The sequence below is a fragment of the Ananas comosus genome, linkage group 8 (assembly GCF_001540865.1).
Source record: "Ananas comosus cultivar F153 linkage group 8, ASM154086v1, whole genome shotgun sequence".
In the NCBI taxonomy this organism is placed as follows: Eukaryota; Viridiplantae; Streptophyta; class Magnoliopsida; order Poales; family Bromeliaceae; genus Ananas; species Ananas comosus.
Genome location: NC_033628.1, coordinates 11,342,628 through 11,358,952, shown reverse-complemented (window position 1 = coordinate 11,358,952; position 16,325 = coordinate 11,342,628). Strand labels below are relative to the sequence as shown.

Sequence of the window (16,325 nt, the reverse complement as noted above, 5' to 3'; positions counted from 1 at the left end):
CTTTTCATTTTATTTTTGGCTCCCACTTACCGCTCCATTCAGGGCGAATCGGGGCAGGAGCGGGGCGGAAGCGAATTTTTAACGGATCGGGGTAGATTGAAGAAAGAAAAGAATCTCCTGCCTCCCGCTCCATTTACTTGGCAGATCGGAGCGGATTCGGAGCGGGTTATATTTTTCTATATTTTTTGTTCCCACTTACCACCCCATTCGGGGCGGATCGGGGCGGAGCTCCACCAACCCGGATCCATTTGCATCCCTAAGTATAATAGCTCCGCTGGAGCAATTGGGCCAACCAAGGATTTCACCTTTAACGAAACCTAGTTTCTCGTTTTGCCCTGAGCTTACCTCAAAGAAGAATGGCTCCAACAAATCCGCAACGAAAAAAATGAAAAAGAACAAAATCATCTGCCGTAATACTTTACAAACAAACATCCGTTAATCACCACAATCTAAACAAGCTTAAAATCAGAAATCATGGACAATAAGAAAAAGGAAAAGGCAACATTATGATGCCACAGCCTAAAAATTTGGTATACTACTCAATTGTGACAGCTTTGCTGATGGGGAATATGGGGATAGAACAAGATATGCTATTTTGTAAAAAGAATATGGAATTTTGCAAAATTTTGCAGCATATCTCATAACATTTCTTCCTCCTCTTATGTCGTGAATAGCAGATATACGAGACCTTTCAAGTATTCAACTATTTCGGAGCCCCCGAGCTTTGAACTTCCAAAAACTCTGTCAACAAAAGTAATTGGAACCTACAGAAGAACACCAAACTTCAACGACTAAGAACACAGGTAAGCAGCAGTCGGTAGCAGCGGCGAAAGAATCTAAAAAATTGAATAGCATGGATAAAACGATAATTACAGGACAACTCTGAAGAGAATAATGAACTGATAATATTTATCAATGCAGTTTTATATGCCGAAAGCCAAAGTAAGAGGATCATTTAAATAAAAGTATAGATTGCTGCATAACCACAAGAAGAAACGGCAGTAATCTAACCTCTTCAACGTGATATCCTTTTCTGGTAGCTCTAACAATCATCTCCATCTGAAAGACATAGCCTTTACTTACACATGAGGTAATAACATCTTCCAGCACAGAGCGCTCATACAGCCTATGTAAAAAAATAAAAAAATGAATAAATAAACAGCATGAATGAGAGAGTGGGGTAGAGTCTCATGGCATTCAAAATCAAGAAGTACCTGAATGATCCTGTCAAATCGGATACTCCAGGCCATAGAAGTGTCTGTGCAAGTACATTTGCCCCCCGACTTGTCAGTTTGCGCATAAGGTTCCATCCATGTACACCTCCATTCTTAACATAGCGGGTTCCAGTAACTATATTTGCACCAGTTTCCTTCTGCTTCCTGTGTAGTATGAGATAACACAAAGTAGTTACCAATCAAATCACATTGAAAACTGTCTCAACATCAATTTATCTTATAAATTTCATATGAGAAGAATCTTGAATATTTGTTAAATCAAAAACAAATATAGCTTGATTGTTCAAATTCTAAGGAAGAGAAGGTCGCAGACTTAGTGATACTGAAGAAAGAAATGTCTTTGATACATATTTTATAGATTACTTGAAAGTATCAGATTTGCTCTTTTATTATAAAAATGAAAGTGTGAGTCTGTTCGAATCTCCCCATAAAAGAACACTCTGGTAGAGATTTGTCAATGTCCACATAATCAATCTCAAGGTGCAAATGGAAATTTTTACCTGATGAAGCTTGGTAAGTACTTAGGCTGTCAAGACAAGCATATAACACAATTAGGTCAGAAAAATAATATTGCTGGCACAAAGTAACTAGAATAATAAAAGAGAATATTACATGGTGAGACAAATCTGCATCCATTATAATAACAAAGTCCCCTGATGCATGCTTCAATCCATGGTAGTAAGCAGTTCCTGAACGTTATTCAAGATTAGGTAACAGTTGTAGTTTCAAGCAAATAGAGAGAGAGAGAGGTTCACAACTTACCTAGACCAAGCTTCCTTGGTCGTGCTCTTAGAAGCTGGAATTGATTTATCACAAGTAAAATAAGTTAGCTGCATAGCAAAATAGTCAATCCAGTCCAAAAGTAACTTTCTATTATTCTAAAGAAATAAAGGAAGCATATGTACTTACAATGCGGTCTTCTCCATATACTTGTTGCAATTGTCTTATGACGTCTTGGGTTCCATCAGGGCTTCCATCGTCCACAATAATGATTTCAAAATTAACATCCCTAGCAAAATTAGTAGAATAAGGTTTTGATCTAACTCTGAGATATGCAATATCGGTTGAAACTTGCAACAATGAGTGCTTTAAATTGTGTGCTTTACAGTTCTAAAATAAGAATCATCAGGCTTCTACAAAGGGCAAGAAGCAGGCTTGTTGCATTCGGCTTCAATTTATGGTCTTAGTAGGCGAAGCTAAATTTATAATCCATAATTTTTCTTCTTTTCTTTTTCTTTTTTAATATGCCTTCAACTGAAATGTCCCTCTAGAGGCAAGTGATTAAGCTGGCACAGTTTGGTTTTAGCACTGTAATGAACAAGCTGCCGAGAGAACTTCTTGGACCAAAAGCAAACCATAGAAAAAGGTTTTTATACATAGTGTCATCCGAAATTAACCATGCATTTAGCTATGGTGCTTTCATCCAGTAACACAAGTTGGCTCTCAGAGAATGGGCTCAACCAATTCGTTCATGAATCTTTTTGCCGCAGAGTTAGCTAACTCATACAAAGAAACTATGTATCACAATTAAAAAATTGAGTCTGCAATAATATGTTTAGGATCAAAATTTTCAGGAACAATAGACAAAATCACTGAAAATGCAGATTAATCAAGAATTCAATCACTCAACTAAGTAAGTTTCAATACTAAACTAGTCATTTTACCCAGAACCGAGTGGTAGATGAAATCAACTGATTCATCAACACTGATTCATCAACAGTCACTATTAAAATGGGATCAACCAATTCACTCGAGCAACGTATTCAACATAGCGATTCCATCTATCTTACTTCATGAACTCAAATTCGTTGTAGAACAAATAGTACTTGTAATCGTGTCATATAAAATAAAATCCCTACTTGCTTGTACATATTAATAACTAAAAAACAGCTAAATGGACATTAGATCGGTCGATCCGAAGCCGATCTCACTATTTTTTGGGCAATTTCACGAGAAAATCCAGAGCGATGCTTCGATCTCCATTAGAAAAGTTCACGATTCAAAGAAGATGAATCGAAACGTACCGGAGATGCTTGAAGATGAGGTAGACGATGAGGGCGATGTTGAGGCGCTCGTTGTAGGTAGGGATAAGTATGCTATACTTCGCGTTCTCCTTCTCCCTCTCCTTCTCCTCCTCCTCCTCCATCCTCTCCTCCGCCATGGCCACGTCCTTCGACCGAACCGCTTCCCCGGAGCAATTAACCCTAACATGACGTGGACATGGGCCAAAATTACGTTTTTGGGCCCCTAAAACCGCCCTGTTCGTTCCCGGGTCGGTTTTTGCACCTATGTTTTACCCGAGTCCGGACCAAAATGCGGCCCGACCCGTAATTTTTAGGCCTTCAATTTTGGATCTGGACCGATCCGGTAAAGCGGGGCGGTTAATGGTTTGATTAATTTTACTCGAAATTATGGCCTGTTTGGTCCGGTTCTAATTTTATTTGGTTTTTTTTTTTTTGAGAGAGATAGATAGTACGCTATCTGCTTCGTTTATTTTATTTAGAAATAAACTTAGCTAGAAATATGAATCAACTAGGATTCAAACTTGGATCTTGGATACCAACCACCAAGCCCTTTGCCACTTGCTCTAGGGACAGTAGCGTCTCATTACTAATAATAATTGAAGCTTATGATATAGTAACTAAATTTTACTGTAGTAGGTAAATATTCACTTTTTATTGTAGTGGCAAAGTTTATTAAAATATTTCAATTTACAATCCTTTTAATAACATAATAATAATAATAATTTCGATAAAACTTCATCAAAAATCCCACCAAAGCTTTGGATCCACGCACTAGAATTTAATGTGGGATCATCTAGTTTATTCATTTTCATCAAATTCCCCATGTTTCCCTAGTATGGTCCTTTAGAGGAGGTTTTAAGCTTGCAACTCCTCTCTTTGGTGTCGTTTTACCCTAAAAAAAAAAACAAAAAAAAAAAACGAAGTTATGCAAGGGAAGGAAAATTTTTGGTCTACGAACGAGGTAACGAAATGTGAGAAAGAGAAAAAAGAGAGAGAAAAAAAAAAATTCGGAAGGGAAAAGAAAAAAATAACTAAACAAAACCAATACTACTCATCCTCGACTCTCTTCTTCTTAAATATGCCCCTTTTTTTCTGCTTCAGTAGACCTTCTNGGGGGGGGGGGGGGGGGGGGTGGTGTGTAATTTAAGATCGTGTTTGAGACGTTTTTTCATCCCATCAATATCTTGCAATTATTTAGTTACTTTGTTCGAAGGTGAAACCATAATGTTAATAAAGATCATTTTTTTTTTCTAACTAATTGACTATTATGCTTGCTGCATATAGTATGTTGTGTAAGTATGTGTGCTCTACTCTATTTTATGGTAATAATTTGCATACAGTATATATAATAAACAAGATATATTAAAGTATTTGAGCATCTTCGACCATAATGGCTTGTTTTGAATCAGTTTTTCTTTCTTTTTTTAAAATTTTCCCCTCTATTTTTACAACTATAAAAATGTTGGACTCCCATGTTTGCCAGTTAGAAACTGTGGTTTGTAAAGATCCTTTCTTTTTTACGTCGATTTTGAACGAACTTAAAAGCGCTAATCTTTGCCGTCCTTGTTAGTTTATAACTGGGCTCGATAATTTACTCATTTTGCGGATCGTTTGATGCAGGATTAGTTACTATTCATCTGAATTAACTATCGGAAGATAAAAAAATTTGAAGTGATCAAGAAAACAAAATATGGGCTGCCACGATGATGTACGCATTTTATCTTCATCTTCTCCTTCAAATTGTTTCCTTACTGAAAACATATGGTAGCAATCAATAGTATTTCAGATGCATTTACTTTGTTTGGTTCTTAGTAAGTTTTGTGTGGGATGTTGCTGAAATGCAGGTGTCAAATGAGAAATTACAAGAAGCCGCAACTCAGACGGGTAAAGATGTCCTAATGTACTGAAAAATTTTAGTTCTAGTTGTTGTTGTTGTTGTTTTTTTTTTTAAAAAAAAAAATGTATTCTTATTACGTTGATACTGCAGTATGAAAATCTGCATTACCTTCTGAGGAGAACATTTATGTTAGATCGTAATAGTATCGTTTGAAAAAGCGCAATATATACCATATCTTTATCAGCATCATTTGTTCTTTTAGTAGATTTAACCTCTTTAATATATTGTAATTTTGCAACTTACTCGGATTAACTCTTTAAATGGTGCAGGTACGGTGATACGTATTGGAAGAGAAATCCTTTTCCAGGTTGGTAATGAGAGTTATGGTTTCCATTTCAGTTCACATTTCCTAGTCCTATAATAATTTTAAATCATAATTGAAATTAAGGGAGTTTTCATTATCAAAACTTGTTCTGATTTTCCTCTGAAATTCACATAATACATCTTGTTGACAAGATTTAAGAGCTTGACATTGAGAATCTGAAACACTGCGTTACAAAATAATTTCCCTTCTCATATAAAATCACCGTTTACGGAAAAGTCATTAAAGAACAAAGATCATAACTATATCCTATGCTATATTAAAACATATATCAGATTTTTTGTAGTGCAAATTTTCTGTATCACAGGCTTTTAATTGGGAATCCCATAAACACGATTGGTGGAATAGCTTAGAAAAGAAGGTTGCTGATCTTGCTAAATCTGGATTTACGTCTGCATGGCTGCCTCCGGCAACTCACTCTGTGTCTCCAGAAGGTCGACCAATCAAGTTATTGATTCTTGATTATCAAATTATCGTACAGTAAATCACCTTTTACTCTTTACAGGTTATTTACCACAGAACCTATACTCTCTTGATTCTTCCTATGGCTCCGAAGACCAATTAAAATCTTTGCTTCAGACGATGCGTCAGCACAATGTCAGAGCAATAGCTGACATAGTTATTAACCATCGGGTTGGGACTACCAAAGGAGAAGGGGGTGTCTACAATCGCTTTGATGGGATCCCAATGCCCTGGGATGAACATGCTGTCACATCTTGTTCTGGTGGAAAGGTAAAGTTTCTCTTTGCAATAATACTAGTGATTACAAAAATTATTGTATTGGGCAGATCGATCCCTCTTGAGCATATTGACAAGACTCATCAGACTTCTGTTCTTAAGCTTACTTTCTCGTCTACTCGCATATCGAAGTTGGTCTGTTGTTTGTACTAACCTTTTTCATTGTACCATACATATAGAAAAGCAAGAAGCTTGATGTTGGAGGAATTTGATTTGATAGACCACATGTGGTTGACTAATTGATTTCATTAAAAAGTCAGTCCAATATGTCATTCGAGTGCTAAGAGTGTCCGTAACTAGTCCATACCTAGTTCGATCTCAAACTGCTGACCTGTTAGTTGGCCAACAGGCCTGACCTAGTTTGATAAATAGATACATCTTTTTATGCCAATCATTTTTAATGGTAGCTGCATCTGATTTAGGACAAAGTATTCAGAATTCTTTTTGCCAGTATCAGTTTGTATGGCGTTGCTTTGCTTTTTTTTCTGTTAGCATGGCACATATGTAATATTAGACTAGAGATAGAACACGTCGTTTTTTTTTTCCTTCTTCCATCGATATTGTTCTTTCAGGGTAACAGAAGTACAGGTGATAAATTTGAAGGGGTCCCCAACATAGATCACAACCAAACATTTGTTCGGAGAGATTTAATTCAGTGGCTTATATGGCTTCGTGAAACCATTGGTTTCGAAGATTTTCGCTTTGATTTTGCTAAAGGGTAATTATTTTCATGCAAATTTAGTTCCACAAAGAAATGCTGGTTTTCGTGAAAGTTTCATCTTTCTCAGTGTTACCGACTAATTGTTGTAAAGTGCAGCTATGCACCAAAGTTTGTGAGAGAATATGTTGAGGAGTCAAAGCCAATATTTGCTGTAGGCGAATATTGGGATAGCTGCAGCTACAGTCCTGAGAACCGATTAGAGTACAACCAAGGTATAAAGTTGTTAGATATGCAGCTCACTGCGGTTAGTCAAATTTTGTATTTGTTTCTAATCTAGCACTCGAGCTGTTCTTGTTAATTTGAGGGACTTAAAATGTTAGGATTGTGAGTAGGGTTTATGCATTTATTATCCCAGAAGCCAACTAAAGAAAGATATACTTTATAATTAATGGACTTCAAATTGTGTGTCTTTTTGCTGATATAACCTGAGAAAAATCCGTTGAAATGCAGATAGTCACAGGCAAAGGATTATTAATTGGATTGACACTACTGGAGGTCTTTGTGCTGCATTTGATTTCACAACGAAGGGCATCCTTCAGGTTGGAACAATTTTTTATTTGTGCTAAACATTGCTTCTACTATCTGGTATGTCACAAGTGACTGATTATTCTGGATAATATTTTCCGAAACAGGAAGCAGTCAAAGGAGAGATGTGGCGTTTGCGTGATCAAGGAGGGAAGCCACCCGGCGTCTTGGGGTGGTGGCCTTCAAGAGCAGTCACATTCATTGAGAATCATGACACGGGATCCACTCAGGTACATCAATACCGCCGCCCCCCACGTATCCCTGGGGGAGGGAGTGTAATAGGTTCAGATCATAACTTCATTTACTTGCTACTGAGAGGATTCAAACTTTCAGGGTCACTGGCCTTTCCCATCGGACCACATTATGGAGGTATGCCACCAAAGTGTGCTACAGCATTTTCCATACTTTCCTATATGTTTATGATATTTGTCTTAAAATTCTATCTTTTTAATTCTCCTTTCATATGCTAAACCTTAGAGTGTAGTTTCATATGGCCTTGCAATTTGCTAACATTTCTTTTTTTTTGAGAGATAAATTTGCTAACATTTCGGTTAGCTTAAATAGTTGGTTATGTTATACATTAGAGTTTGTTGATAAGCATACAGCTGCATTGTTGGCATCTTCAGATAAACTACATACTGTTCTGTGCTTGTTTCCATGTTATAGTCATACACTAGAAACTAAAGAGAGCTTAAAGAGGATTCATATCAAGTTTACGGCGGTTCACTGCAATTTTTTTTATTTCCAACCATATATGAGAAAAAGCTTGGTCAATCTTACACTCACTTTTTATATTAAACGCAATGCAGGGATACGCATATATTCTCACACATCCTGGAATACCAACAATCTTTTATGACCATTTCTATGACTGGGGTGACTCCATCCATGACCAAATTGTGAAACTGGTATTTGATGCTATACTCGTTGAATTAAACTTCTTTATTTGGACAAATCTTTCTTAGTCCCAAAACTATTTGCAGATGGCCATTCGGAGAGGACAAGATATACATAGCCGGTCTACGGTTAAAATTCTGGAGGCGCGCTCTAATCTATATGCTGCAGTTACTGGGGATACGGTATGCATGAAAATAGGAGATGAGCCGTGGTGTCCAAGTGAGGAGTGGAAACTGGCGGCAAGTGGCCATAGATACGCAGTTTGGATTAAATAGGCGCTTATCTGGAATTTTGATTGGTTAAACTCCTTTGTTGTTCATAGAACATGTAATCTATCTGCTGAGTCATTAGATCACTATACTGGTGTTGCATCACTAGTTTGCTCATGTTATGTTGCGAAGGTTCCTTTATTTGTTGTATGTTGTTTTCTATGCTACTATAGCTTGTATAAAGTTAGCACACGCATAGCGGGTGGTTTTGTATTTGTTGAAAACTACCATCTAATATTTACTGAAAACTACCTTTGCAGGGAAACAAGTGAGTTTATTTACTGATTAAAAAAGTGATTCAAGACTAATAAGGTTTCATTGGATGATTGGTATTACGATACACTTTTGTTTTTATTCTTACAGTAGGCTGAACACGAAGATCAGTGAAGATTAATGATGTGGATCTTTGATTAAGTACTTGACAAGGATTATCAAAACTAAGCTGCTGCTTGTATGCGGCCGTGCAGAGAGGTAAGAGCTAGTCCAGGATGCTTTGGAAATATATTGATGTGGTGGTGTCTTAACAGTTTGGGAGTAATACTTCTGTTGCTGTTGCTGTCACTGTCGCTGTTGCTTCTTTTTAGTAACTTCTGATGTATAGTTTTGCAGAGAAATGCTGTCGTTGTCGCTGTCGCTGTCGCTGTTGCTTTTTTTAGTAACTTCTGATGTTTAGTTTTGCAAAGAAAAATGAAATGATTTTGCTATTGTTAGGTATCATCTTTGCTGTGATCAAACTGTATCATGGCACCAGGAAATCTTTTTGATCTGCAGAAGGATGTTAAATTGAAAGAGAAATTATTGAAGGAAAGAGATCAAACTTGAAATGGTAGCTAACGTGTTTCCGAAGATGTAAAAGGGTAGCAATGTTTGGGAGGATACATTTTCCTGTGTACGTACTTCTACCATTTGAGCACTACAATTTATCCTCTCATCTAACAATACTTTTCATTCCATACTATGAATGCGAGAGCTTTCCTAGAACCCCAAAAGTAACATCACTAATCAGGGGGGCAATTGCTTAATCCATTCCTCAAATCAGATTTTTTTTTTCATTTTAACCCTTTAAAAATTTATAACTTGTTAAATAATCTTGTAAAATATTTATTTATTGAAACAATCATATTTTATCCAACTCATTGTTGGGTATAAAAATAATTAAAAATAACGATCAATCATTTACTATCTTGAATGAAATTTAGAAGACAGATAAATCATTCACCGTCCTTTTCTTTTCTAATAGAAACAGTCTTTTTCTTAAAATATAAAAGGTGAATAATTTATTTTTTTTTTTATTCCCATATATAATTTTAAGAACCACAAAAAGATTTCAACAAATCAAATATAATGCTTACAACTTAAAATATCTTAACAATATATCTATATAATTTTAACCATAAATAAAAATTTAATGATCCTCATACAATCTTAACCATCTCAAAAAAATTCTTACAACATATAAAAGAAAAGGTAATAATTTAAAAACGACGAATTATTCACTGCTTTCTAAAGAAGGTGAACGATTCACCATATTTCTCAGATTAGTTGCCCAAATAAAATTTTAAAAAAATTATTTAACAAATTAAAAATTTTAATAAAGTTACTGTGCAAAAAAGGTCGCCTCAAATCTCTCTTTCTCTAGGTTCAAGAGTCATAGATTCAAATTCCCATCCCTTTCTCTAATCCCTCTGATTCCGCAATCCTGAGCCCAATTGCCAGAATGGCAACATACTTACGACATCCTAACCCACCACGTCGGCCTCCGACCGCGCCCGACCGCATCTTGGCGCCCGATTCGGCTCGCCATGTCATCATCCGCCCTTCGTGCGCGCGACATCCTCCGCCCGATCCTCCTCCTTAAATCGCGCCTTCCCTCTCCTTCCACCCCCCCGCGCCGCCCCCGCCTCCTCTCCTCTTCCCCTCCTCGCGACCGAAACCCTAATCGCCGCCCCCTCTCCGCCGCCATGGGCTCCGTCTCCGCCGCCGCGGAGGCGCTCCCGCCGCTCCGATACCCCGCCGTTCGCCGTGACGACTCCGTCGTCGACGACTACCACGGCGTCCGCGTCGCGGACCCCTACCGATGGTGGGATGCTACGTTGCCCTTTCCCTCTTCCGTATCGCGTGCGAGAAGCGCTTTCGCTTCTAGGGTTTTGATTTCGGGCGCTTTGGAACGCAGGTTGGAGGATCCGGACGCGGAGGAGGTGAAGGAGTTCGTGGAGAAGGAGGCGGCGCTCACGGACTCCGTGCTGGCGCAGTGCGGGGAGAGGGAGAATCTCCGGAGGCAGATCACGACGTTGTTCGATCACCCGCGATACGACACCCCCTTCAAGCGCGGGGGCAAGTACTTCTATTTTTACAACTCCGGTCTCCAAGCCCAGAGCGTTCTTTATGTCCAGGTAATATGCTGATTATGGATTAATTGAATGTTTCTTGGCGATGTTTCCGTGTCCTTTTGATGATTTAGAGCTTTAAGTCTCATTTTAGGACCTCTTAGATTGTTAGAATGTGGTTTCTGTCATTGTAGAATGATTTGATGATTTAGAGCTTTAAGTCTCATTTTAGGACCTCTTAGATTGTTAGAATGTGGTTTCTGTCATTGTAGAATGATTTGGAAGGCGAAGCGGAAGTTCTTTTGGATCCAAACAGCCTCAGCGAGGACGGGACGGTGGCTCTCGCTATTTTATCTATAAGCAAGGATGGCAAGTATCTTGCTTATGGGCTTAGCGCGAGCGGTAGTGATTGGGTTACAATCAAAGTGATGAGCATTGAGGATAAGCAGCCTTTACCCGACACATTATCCTGGGTGAGCAATTCAATTTATTCAGATAAGTCATTGTCTTATGGTTAATTAGAGCTAATGCTGTTAATTTCGATGAATGCAGGTAAAGTTCTCAACAATCAGCTGGACCCATGACGGGAAGGGGTTCTTTTATGGTAGATATCCAGCTCCCAAGTAAGCATGAATTGATTTTCTTCTTTAGAATGCCTTTTTATTTTGCTTAAATAGTGAATTAGTTTATATGTGTTGCTTGCTATTATTTATGTATTGCTGATACTCTGCAGGGAAGGCACTGATGTGGATGCTGGGACAGAGACAAATATCAATTTGAATCACGAACTGTACTACCATTTCTTAGGTACTGATCAGTCGGAGGATATATTGTGTTGGAAAGACCCTGAGCACCCTAAGTATATGTTTACTGCCTCTGTAACTAAAGATGGCAAGGTAATGATGATTCTTATTGACTTCTTTTTGTTCATAAAACATAGGATATAATAGGAGATAATCTGGCCGATTTTCTTATACAATACTGGTGAAAGCTAAGAATTTTGCTGTTTAAAAAATTCTGATATGAAAGAGAGCAGCTGGCTTTTTCATCAATATGTGAGGGATTAAGTTAAAGAAAACAAAATCATCGGCTCTTCCACATTTTTCATCATCGACTTATAATAGCATTGAAAAGGGAATCTTTGCAAGCACCCTATGCACCTCTTAAATACTTTGGTAGTTAGATCATTATGGTTTCAGAGCTATATGACTAAGGATATTATTGCATTTTATCCTAATATTATTTTGCCTATGCTAAAAATATTTTTTATTGTTCGCAGTATGCTCTTTTATCTATTGAAGAAAGTTGTGACCCTGTGAATAAACTATATTACTGCGACTTGTCTTCTCTTCCTCATGGTCTGGAAGGCTTCAAAGGGACCAATGAACTGCTTCCTTTCGTCAAGCTTATCGACAATTTTGAAGCAAGTTATCAAGAAGTGGCAAATGATGATACTGAATTCACATTTCTAACTAACAAAGGAGCTCCAAAATACAAGCTAGTAAGAGTAGACCTTAAGAACCCGGAGTTGTGGACTGAAGTTGTTCCAGAAAATGAAAAAGACGTGCTAGAGTCAGTTTATGCAGTTAATAATAGCCAGCTGTTACTGAGTTATTTGTCAGATGTCAAGTATGCCCTGCAGATAAGGGATTTGAAGACAGGAAAGTTGCTTCATCATTTACCTATAGACATTGGCAGTGTATCTGGGATTTCTGGTAGAAGAGAAGATAGTGAGGTTTTCATTGGCTTCACTAGCTTCCTTACACCAGGCATTATCTATAGATGCAACTTAGCAGCAGAAGTCCCAGAAATGAAGATCTTCCGAGAAATATCTGTTCCTGGATTTGATCGCACTAGTTTTGAGGTTAAACAGGTAATCTTACTGCCTGTATTGTCTTCTAGCACCACTGCAATTTGAACCTCTTTGTTGAAATAATAAGACAATTTGTAATTCTTCTATATTATTTCCTATTGTAGCTAACTTTTTTTGTTGGGTGGGTGGGGGGGGGAGGAATTTCAGGCTTTTGTCCCTAGTAAGGATGGAACCAAGATCCCCATGTTCATCGTGTCCAAGAGGAATATTGAACTTGATGGATCACATCCAACTTTGTTATATGGCTATGGAGGATTTAACATAAGTCTTACCCCTTCTTTTAGTGTAAGTCGTATTGTTCTAGCAAAGAACTTGGGCTTTGTCTTCTGTATAGCAAATATCCGAGGTGGTGGCGAATATGGGGAAGAATGGCACAAAGCTGGATCCCTTGCAAAGAAACAGAACTGCTTTGATGACTTTATTGCTGCTGCTGAATTCCTTATTTCTGCTGGTTACACCACCTCTGAACGATTATGTATTGAAGGCGGAAGCAACGGAGGGCTTCTAATTGCTGCTTGCATAAATCAGGTAGAAGTAAAATCTAATGTTTATTGGTACACTATGATGCTATATTGTAACTTACTTTGTATGAACTTCTTAATCACCTATTAGCACGGTGCCTTTTTTGTTTATAATTTAAAAAACATTTCAACATGTGGTGGCAGCGACCAGATCTTTTTGGGTGTGCTCTTGCTCACGTGGGTGTTATGGACATGCTTCGCTTTCACAAATTCACCATAGGTTTTCTTTCTCTTTATACCTGCAAGCTAATATTTTCTTTTGCATTTATTTCCACGAGGTTCTTCTGATGCATGGAATGTTTCTGTTTTCGTATGCAGGTCATGCATGGACTTCGGACTATGGTTGCTCAGATAATGAGGAAGAATTCCACTGGCTCATTAAGTATGAAAACTCTTACTGTTGTTATTTTCATAAAACTATCCCAAATCTCTTTCACCAAATTTTCTGGTTTACCTGTTTTTGTTCTATCTGGATAAGCTCATGACCTAAAGCTTTCTACTCTATATGCATTTCTCATGTCTCCTCGCTTCTGGTATGAGCATGAGTTTGCTGCTTATTGATGTCATACTACTATATACCTTTATGGTTCATATAATGCAATCCTTGTCCTTGTAACATGAGGCAATAGATACTTGGTGTTTTGTTTTCGAACCTGGGTACAATATACTATATACATGCATGATGTCCGACGAATTTGAAATAGTTTCTGCAATAATTGGTTTCAACTGCTTGCTTGTTGCACTTTTTTATTCTACGAAGTTCAACCTATTGTATTGTGATTGGTATCTTGTTGACCATTGTACAACGATGTGAAACAATTATTTAATCTTTAGCAGGTGTTTAATGCTCATGTTTAAGATCAACTGTTTTATCTACTTGGAACGTGCACTTGTAGTTCTGTACCATCACAGTAAAGTTATTCTCTGAGGTCTCCTGCTGGGTTTTATTTCATTAAAACTTGGTGGAGGTGAAGCATCATTACAAGAATTGGTCAGAAATCTGATGTCAGAAGTCATTTTAGTTTGATCGGCATGTTTCAAATTAATGATGATCTCTGCATCATTTGAAATTTATGTATGCATAATTATGTTTTTATGTCTTCCCTACTCACATTGGAATGATGATATCTTTTTTCCAATTTACTGCAAAGTTTTCCATAAAGTTAGTAATGGATTTTATCAGAACATGGATTACCAGCTAGAATTATTGCTCTAGGCTCTTCCCATGTTAGAGGTTATCTTATCAGCCATTAGAAGTTTCTGAAAACACATGCAATTTTCTGACTTTGTTAGAGTTGGTGATCTTAGTAATTTGTTACCGGTTCTCTTTTTCTTTCCGTTTGTTACTACGTGATTTTGGTAGTTGGCACTTAATTAAAATGCATACTTGCCTGCCTATAGGTACTCTCCTCTGCACAATGTAAAAAGACCATGGGAGAAAACTGGCAATCCAAATAGCCAGTACCCATCTACAATGCTGTTGACAGCTGATCATGATGATAGAGTTGTGCCATTGCACTCGTTGAAGTTACTAGCAGTGAGTTTCTGCCTAGACCCTTTTTTTTTTTCCCAATTTAGTTGGATTGGGCACACTGTTGAACCTTTTCCTTTTCCTTTTGCACATATGGTGGATCTCTGTATATGGAAGCCATGATGGATAAAAGTTTCTAGAAACCAAACTCTCTTTCTGACTTGCTTGGATTTCTTATCATTGCCGTTTGTACTTACCCTACATTTGATCGGATGATAACCTGGAATAATAGTTGACACTAAATGTTAGCAATTTTACCCCGTGCTCTTGAAAAGTCAATTTATGCGTTCGATAGAAAGATGGGTTAGGTATACTTTATTACTTTTTCCCTATTTCTTCTCTCTGAGAAACATCTTGGTTCACTTTTTATCGCAGACTATGCAATATGTCCTCTGCACAAGCGTGGAGGACAGCCCACAGACCAACCCAATCATTGCTCGGATTGAGCGGAAGTCTGGACATGGATCTGGCCGCCCTACTCAGAAAATGGTCTGATCCTTTACACTGCTTTTATTTGTTGTCAGCTTGTCGATATCACCTAATCTTTGTTTATTTTTCCCTTTTCAAATGGTAGATTGATGAAGCTGCTGATCGTTATAGCTTTGCGGCAAAGATGTTGGGGGTTTCGTGGATCGATTGAGATTACCAGATAACTTTTATTAGATGAAGGGGGGAAGATGAAGAATAGTATTGAATTGGCTCAAAAAGAATAAGGAATGGTTGAGTTCTATGTATGCGAAATGGGTTGAGAATATTTGTTTAAAAGTGCATGTCTAAAAAACTTGACATAGATGTGTTTTGTTTCTGTTATAATTTCTGATGTTCCAATAACTTTGTGGTGTCTGACACAGATTCATTGTACAGCCCAACTGAAGAAATTCAACACGGAAGGGGGGCAAAAGGATTTCTTTTCAATTGCTTGTGATTGTGAGATGTGAACAAATGTCGATACTTACCAATCAGCAATTGTATTTGACAGAATCAAATACAGTTATATAAATGCTCGCTCATTAGATTCTGCAAATCTATTTCGTCAATAATAATTCTCCTTTATGCAATGCAATGTATCTTGATATTAATATCTTGTTTGCAAATAACCACTCCTATTAATATCACTATTTATTTTATAAAAAAAATCGTAAAAACTACCTAGCATTGTAGTCTATTTTAATCTACTACTCTGTGAATTAAAGTATTAGCATTGTTATTCTTCCTCTATTATATTTTTAAATTAGTGACATCTTACCGTTGAAAATGCCTATTAATGCGAGCATGCGGGGAGCCTGTGTCTGAAAATGTCTTTAGAGATGTAATATTATACTTGATTATTATGTTGCGGGTGGGTTTACAGAGCACAGCATTTTAATATTTCGTTTAACATCAAGTTCTTCAGAAAATAAAAATATTATTATTTTCAATGAATTTATCTCACAAGTTTTTTCAAA

At 37.4% G+C, this 16,325-nt stretch overlaps 3 protein-coding genes across 6 annotated transcripts; 2 read left to right on the top strand and 1 right to left on the bottom strand.

Moving 5' to 3' along the window:
- On the bottom strand, positions 387–3,420 carry LOC109714132 (dolichol-phosphate mannosyltransferase subunit 1). The gene is made up of 8 exons (XM_020238578.1): positions 3,260–3,420; positions 2,145–2,244; positions 1,998–2,031; positions 1,848–1,924; positions 1,736–1,761; positions 1,215–1,379; positions 1,012–1,126; positions 387–764 (listed from the first exon to the last, which is right to left on the bottom strand). Exons 1-8 carry the CDS (start codon positions 3,394–3,396, stop codon positions 660–662), a joined length of 759 nt encoding a protein of 252 aa, XP_020094167.1. The 5' UTR covers positions 3,397–3,420; the 3' UTR covers positions 387–659.
- On the top strand, positions 4,880–8,893 carry LOC109714131 (probable alpha-amylase 2). 2 transcript variants are annotated; one of them, XM_020238577.1, is made up of 12 exons: positions 4,880–4,967; positions 5,104–5,143; positions 5,426–5,463; positions 5,786–5,912; positions 5,984–6,210; positions 6,789–6,934; positions 7,034–7,149; positions 7,388–7,476; positions 7,570–7,692; positions 7,796–7,831; positions 8,272–8,370; positions 8,446–8,893. In XM_020238577.1, exons 1-12 carry the CDS (start codon positions 4,950–4,952, stop codon positions 8,632–8,634), a joined length of 1,248 nt encoding a protein of 415 aa, XP_020094166.1. In that variant the 5' UTR covers positions 4,880–4,949; the 3' UTR covers positions 8,635–8,893. The 2 variants fall into 2 exon arrangements, with proteins under 2 accessions (XP_020094166.1, XP_020094164.1); XM_020238575.1 differs by having other exon boundaries at positions 5,765–5,912.
- LOC109713872 (prolyl endopeptidase-like) lies at positions 10,392–15,904 on the top strand. Of its 3 annotated transcripts, XR_002217194.1 has the most exons (13): positions 10,399–10,708; positions 10,802–11,021; positions 11,228–11,428; positions 11,508–11,578; positions 11,689–11,851; positions 12,235–12,828; positions 12,976–13,356; positions 13,494–13,569; positions 13,668–13,731; positions 14,751–14,886; positions 15,256–15,369; positions 15,455–15,611; positions 15,732–15,904. XR_002217194.1 is itself a non-coding variant. In XM_020238133.1 (12 exons), the coding sequence occupies exons 1-12, from the start codon at positions 10,431–10,433 to the stop codon at positions 15,518–15,520; spliced, it is 2,364 nt and encodes a 787-aa protein (XP_020093722.1). In that variant the 5' UTR covers positions 10,399–10,430; the 3' UTR covers positions 15,521–15,904. The 3 variants fall into 3 exon arrangements, 2 of the variants coding, with proteins under 2 accessions (XP_020093723.1, XP_020093722.1); XM_020238133.1 differs by having other exon boundaries at positions 15,455–15,904; XM_020238134.1 differs by lacking the exon at positions 14,751–14,886 and having other exon boundaries at positions 10,392–10,708; positions 15,455–15,904.

Coding starts and splice junctions, on each gene's coding strand:
- LOC109714132 (XM_020238578.1), bottom strand. CDS start 3,396: ATGGCGGAGGAGAGGATGGAGGAGGAGGAGGAGAAGGAGAGGGAGAAG. Junction 1,762..1,847: donor ATGCAGATTTGTCTCACCAT/GTAATATTCTCT, acceptor TTGTCTTGACAG/CCTAAGTACTTACCAAGCTT. Junction 1,127..1,214: donor GATTTGACAGGATCATTCAG/GTACTTCTTGAT, acceptor TTTTTTACATAG/GCTGTATGAGCGCTCTGTGC.
- LOC109714131 (XM_020238575.1), top strand. Junction 5,144..5,425: donor AGAAGCCGCAACTCAGACGG/GTAAAGATGTCC, acceptor TAAATGGTGCAG/GTACGGTGATACGTATTGGA. Junction 6,211..6,788: donor CATCTTGTTCTGGTGGAAAG/GTAAAGTTTCTC, acceptor TTGTTCTTTCAG/GGTAACAGAAGTACAGGTGA.
- LOC109713872 (XM_020238133.1), top strand. CDS start 10,431: ATGTCATCATCCGCCCTTCGTGCGCGCGACATCCTCCGCCCGATCCTC. Junction 11,852..12,234: donor CTGTAACTAAAGATGGCAAG/GTAATGATGATT, acceptor TATTGTTCGCAG/TATGCTCTTTTATCTATTGA. Junction 13,732..14,750: donor GAATTCCACTGGCTCATTAA/GTATGAAAACTC, acceptor GCCTGCCTATAG/GTACTCTCCTCTGCACAATG.